At 35.3% G+C, this 6,000-nt stretch overlaps 1 protein-coding gene across 23 annotated transcripts in view; it reads right to left on the reverse strand.

Annotated features, from left to right (window-relative positions):
* Positions 1-6,000, reverse strand: part of LOC106791166 (voltage-dependent calcium channel type A subunit alpha-1) — a 79,967-nt gene that overhangs the window by 62,842 nt on the left and 11,125 nt on the right. For 21 of the 23 annotated variants that reach the window (XR_001382157.1, XM_014756627.1, XM_014756613.1 and 18 more), the window contains exons 3-4: positions 2,959-3,076; positions 2,486-2,889 (exon numbers count right to left, since the gene is read on the reverse strand). Coding sequence is in view for 22 of the 23 variants with exons in the window: in XM_014756627.1 (XP_014612113.1) it covers positions 2,486-2,871 (386 nt within the window). In the remaining variant the exon portion in view is untranslated. Of the gene's footprint in view, positions 1-1,577; positions 1,679-2,485; positions 2,890-2,951; positions 3,077-6,000 lie in introns of all 23 variants that reach the window. The other 2 variants (XM_014756616.1, XM_014756612.1) reach the window with 2 other exon arrangements.

Raw genomic sequence — 6,000 nt, forward strand, 5'->3', positions numbered from 1 at the left:
GATAATATTATCTACGTGTGCGTTACAATATAATTACGTGTTAACACATTAAAAGTAGCATCATCATCATCATCATCATAATCATCATCATAATCATCATATCATATCATCAATCTCTAGCAAATATAAGATCTCAGTCACTATGTTCTCTACCCTATGTATAATAAATACGTATATATTTAATGAGACAAGTAAGAAAACGAATATAGAAAAAGAAAAAAAAAAAAGAGAAAAGAAAAGATGTATGAAAAGAGAAAATAATTCAATCACAAAAAATGAAAGTAGAAAGAATAATAAAAGACACTCTGTGTGAACTCTATCATCGTTCTCTAAAAATATTCCATCAACGATACACAATTATGACGTCAGTCCTGAATAAAGACGCAGCCCAGACGCAAACCATCAGTCCAAATAAATCAATAAATTTCAATCTATTGCACATTAAATGTAAAACAAAATTACTAAATGGAAAAAAATCAAGAAGAACGGTAAAAATAAACGAGATATCACAAAAAGTGAAAGGTCCTAGAAAATACGAAAGAGTGTTTTAGCATCCTTCAATATATCGTTAATGTTTTTGATATATCATGTGCGTGAGTTAGCGTTCGTTGTTGTCCTTGTGTATTTTTGTGTTTTTTTAGTGCGATGAATAATAATAGATAGATAGAAATAAAGAGAGAGAGAGAGAGAGAGAGAGATAGAAAGAGAGAGAGAGAGAGAGAGATAGAAAGAAAGAAAGAGAGAGAGAGAGAGATAGAGAGAGAGATAGAAGGAAATGCGAGTAGATATAAAAATAAATGATATAGAGTATATAGCAAATAACTGATAGAGTATTTCTAATATCTAATAATTCATTAGTATCCTAATACGTATGTATGTGTATATACAGACTTGATTACTGAAAAATACACTTTGACACAGATTCGACAAAAAATACCTATTACATTATTTAATATATACCTAAGTATCTTCGACCAACTTTTATCTATAGCTGTGATCAACTGTTCTAAGACACCCATAGCCGCTAAATAGTAATTAGTAAAACAGAGAGACGTGTAATTACGCAAACGGGAACCAAGGGGAATTAACTAAAGCACAAATCAAATGTTTAGAAGTATTAATTTAGCTTGCGTTAGATATCTTCTGCTTGCACCTATCAGAAAACGTCGAATCAGTAATTCAAAGATAAGCAATAAAACTGAGAGACATAATCATAATATATATATATTGTATATGTATTATGTAGTTAATATATATATATGTATGTATGTATGTAGAATATAGGTTAGAAACTATCGTATAAGTATAATTATAATAATTGTAATAATAATAATAATAAAAATGATAATAATAAAAATAATAATAATAATAATAATAATAATAATAATAATAATAATAGGGAACGTTAAATATAAAATATTAAAAGCTAATCAGAGACTATGAAACGTACACAAACGCAAATGCCATGAACAAAGGGTGGGGGGTTAGTATATAATAATAATCTGCTGCTTTCACTGTATTCTTGTACTGTTTTGCTTTGTTATATCTGCTTTTTCACAGAATTGTGACTGACTCACTTGGAATTTTCGAAACCAGCTTTAGCGGTCTGAGGACCCTGAAGGAACGTAGCATACGCAGGTCGACGTCCACGTTAGTTTCGGCGAACACGGTCATCGACCTAATCCAAGGATCACTCTAGAATCTATCTGTCCAATCGGACAAACCGTATCGGCTTGGAGCTGTACGAGGAAAGAAGTTTCTTCAAATAACGAAACTTTCCATCTATATATATATATATATATATATATATATATATATATATAGGTAACATCTTTCTGAAACTTTAGCTTTGAAACTTCTTTCCTCGGGATCAGATATCCTAACGTTAAAAAGGTTGTTACGTGTAAAGTCAACGTATATAGAATATAGAAATATCTGTATAGGAAACAGCCTCTTATCGCGATTATAAATGACCACGGTAAAGTGCATATTCCTCTCTATCGTCTTCTCTTCTCGTAGTGTCCGCCTAACTCAAAGTATCATGAGTTTTCATCATTTCTTCAAATATAATGTAAATAAATGCGATTTCAAAATAAAAAAGAGAGAGATAATGAATAATTGTTTTGGACGAAGAGATGAGAAGAAAAATAGAGAGAGAGAGAGAGAGAGAGAAAAAGAGAAAGAGAAAGAAAGAGAGAGAGAGAGAGAGAGAGAAAGAGAGAGAGAAAGACAGAAAGAGAGAGAGAGAGACAGATAGACAGAGTAATATACAAATATATATATATGTATATGTATGGGTAGAGAGAAATAAATAGAATGAATGAAAAAATAATGATTGGATAACGTGAAACGATGATAATATATCAATAATATAACGATTAAGGAAAAGTAAGGAAAGAAAAAAAAATATATATAAAAAGAATAATAATAAAATAATATATATATATATATGTGTGTTGCAGTTGAAGATAGACGATCTCCTCACCCGGTCACCACGACGAAGAAGTCCATGATGTTCCAGATGTTTCTAAGGTAGGAGCCGCGGTGGAGGACAAAGCCAAGGGCGAGGATCTTGAGGCTCGCCTCGACGCAGAAAATCCCGAGGAAATAGATCTCCGTGGCCTCGAGTTTCTGTGCGAGTATGGTCTTGTCTTGTTTGGGCAAGTGTTCCTCGAGGGCGAGGACCACGCAATTGGCGATGATGGTTAACAGGACGGCGTACTCGAAGGGCGGCCACTCGATGATGAAGCGGGTGTGCTTCCTTATACAATTATCCTCCGAAAGGATGAACAGCGAGGTCGTGCCCTTAGATTTGGGCTGGGCTCCCCCGCTTCCACCCGCCCCTCCGCCCTGATCCCGGCCTGGCGCCATATCCACCGGACCAATTACCTGCCAAACAAATTCACCCACCTTTCTATTTCTATTTCTTCATCTTGGTCGGAGACACTTGCCTCTTACCTCCCCTCCAAAGCTAGTCCAGTCACCGCGACCAGTCAGTCCGGCCAACCTCTGCCTTCTCCTGTACTGACTCGCGTATCCAGGATCCCTTTGTGCCGCCTCTTGCGCTGCTGCCAACCTGATAAAACAAAATATCGTAATCGTTAATTTATTAACTCTCCTATTACCATATTAATGCATGCTTTTCTACCCTCTCTTATCATTATACTCATCCATACAGTGGTTATCGATATTATTCGAGAAAGTATATTCGTGTTACTCTTTTTACAATATCCAACAAATGTTATCTAGATAAAATACGTATAAACGGTCTCTCTAACGTAATTGTGTTTATCGATAAAACGATACATATCATCATCCCGTGAACTATCTTGATATCGATATATTCGAGTTATATACCGATGTTTCTATCACGGTTAACTATAATATATATATATATATATATATATATTTCGCGAAAGAGCTCGTTAATGGCCGACAAAGTCGTATTATGTGGCACGAGGCTAATTAATTGCATTAACCGAGACTTTTCTCTACGAAGGTCTTTTGTGCGTTGCTTTTGCTTCGCAGGCAAAAGTAAATGTGTGAGAGAATAATCAAGGTACTCGGTAATGTAATAACTCGCGACAAGAATCTTCATACGACACATACCTACTCCATTTACGTACACCTATGTTCTTCCCTTTTCATTTTTCAATCCTTTCATCTACTTTATTCGACGAACTAATCAAATAATGTATAAATTCGTATATATAAGAAAAAGAAAACAAAACTTTGATTACACTATTTTATTCATATATATATAAATATAATTCCTCTATATGTTCTTGAAGTATAAAGAAACGCGTTAAAAAAAAAGAAAAAGACGTTTATGTGGAACGTAACCTCGGATATAAGAAATAGCTTGACTGCTATCGTTCGTCAAACTCATAAAATTCAGTCGAGCGGTAAGCGTTTTCTCGAACGACGACAAATGGACTCTCTAACAGCGACGGAAAGTTTGTTTAGCCGCATTGATGATGCACAACGCTAGAAAACGCTCGGGACTGGCATGTCGCCGAAGTTTTTCAGTATCCGCAGTGGCCTCAACGCATAACTTGGCATACATTGTTTCGAGAATCCACATACACACACGTATACTTAACTCGAACGACCGTTTAATGTTTCGATTCGATAAATGCTAAACACTAAGGACATTTAACGTTACATCGTTCGCTGCATCGTCGTAGAATATCACTTTCTTCCCGTATTATCATAACTATGTAACGTGCCAAATGGATATCTAATAAATCAACTCGTACTCGACTTAATGGGGGGTGGAGAGGGAAGGGATGGGGGACGAGACGGGGGAGGGGGATGGGTGCAAGGGAAAAAAACAAAAGCGAGAATTTAATTAACTTTTACGAAGTTGAAAGCATTCTTTCGACGCTGATTGGTCACGACAGCAACAGGTGCAACGGCAAGTGTGGATCGCAACACGTAAGAAATATAGCACTCTTTCCACGTTGCACTTTATATGCAACGCTGCATGCCAGTTTTGTATTCGTAATACCCACCTAATCACCCTCAACCTATGTATTACATATACACAGACATATACACGCGAGCACACACACACTTATGTATATAATAACACGTGCACTTGCCACACTATTTTTCAAGTAACGATACCGATACATTTACTTATTAACATTTCGTAGAAAAATAAAATAAAACAAAACAAAACAATATTAACCGATTGTTCTTATTTCTAAATAATTTACTTAAGACGTATCGCCGCGATAGTAAAAAAAAAAAGAGAAAGAAGGAAGATTATAACCGAAGAAGATTGATAATGATTTATGCAGTCAGCTCATGTACGCTTTTTATCAAACCGTTCGAGTAATGGCGAGAAGAGAGAATCGTGCCAAATCGCCATGTTGCCGAGCGCGTTTGTGTTTTTTATCAATGGTAATTAATACCATACATTTCTCTCTGGTGCCTTTCAACCACCCACCCTCACCGTTTACCCCTTGCCGTTTGTTTCTACCCTACTTTTTCATTCCGTCGAAGTAACCATGCTGCTGCTGCTGCTACTGCTGCTGCTACTGCTGGTAGTGGTCTGCTTCTTGACGTTGAATATTCACAATTGAATTTTCTATCTAGTCGGAACGTCAAGCGCATGGTCTTGATCGTGCGAGAAAGAGCACAAACAAAAGAGAAAGAGAGAAAGAGAGAAAGAGAGAGAAGAAAAAATAAAGAGTACCGGAAAAAAATGTTTATGAAAAGAAACGATTCGTCTGAAGATAGTCGAGAAACGATTCTTTTCAAATATATTTTTCATTCCTATATCGTAAACAGTACCGAAGGAGTTTATAAAGTACGATTCTTTTCAAAGTATAAAGAATAGAATTCTTCAATGACAACGAAATGACTGCTCGGTATGCGCTTTTACGCTACTGTCCTCTCTTAAAACGAGGATTGAATTTTTGCCAAACCGATGTTTCCTAATTTTTCATTACTTCTCTCTCTCTCTCTCCCTCCCTTTTTCTGAAAAAGGAAGTAAATTCGACGAGAAATAGGTATCGTTGTAACGAACGACGAAAAATTGTAACGATTGGATGAAACGAAAAATAATTGAAAAGAAACAAAATTGTTTAAATGAAAATAAAAAAAATAATGTCAAAGAAGAAAGAAAAAAATCAACCGTTTATTTTCTACGGTGAAGTTCATTTTTTATTTTTTTTCTTTCTCTGCGAAATGTTTTGCACGACAGTTAATTTCCAATTGTAGATGTTATTACGATCAACAACAATAAAAAGAAGAAAATATTATACACTGGACGTAGGCCGTTTTCAAAATATACGGTTCAAATTTTCGACGAAGCGCATAGAAAACGACAACCGATAGAAAATCTATACTAACCCACGACGTTTCTCATTAGGTTAATTACTACGCCATTTTAGGTGCGAGAGCGCGTGCACGTGACGACGTACTATCGTAAATACATACTATACCTAATATAAATATATATATATATATATATATATATATATATATATA

This window comes from Polistes canadensis, unplaced genomic scaffold (genome assembly GCF_001313835.1).
Source record: "Polistes canadensis isolate GaletaPanama2010 unplaced genomic scaffold, ASM131383v1 scaffold_288, whole genome shotgun sequence".
In the NCBI taxonomy this organism is placed as follows: domain Eukaryota; kingdom Metazoa; phylum Arthropoda; class Insecta; order Hymenoptera; family Vespidae; genus Polistes; species Polistes canadensis.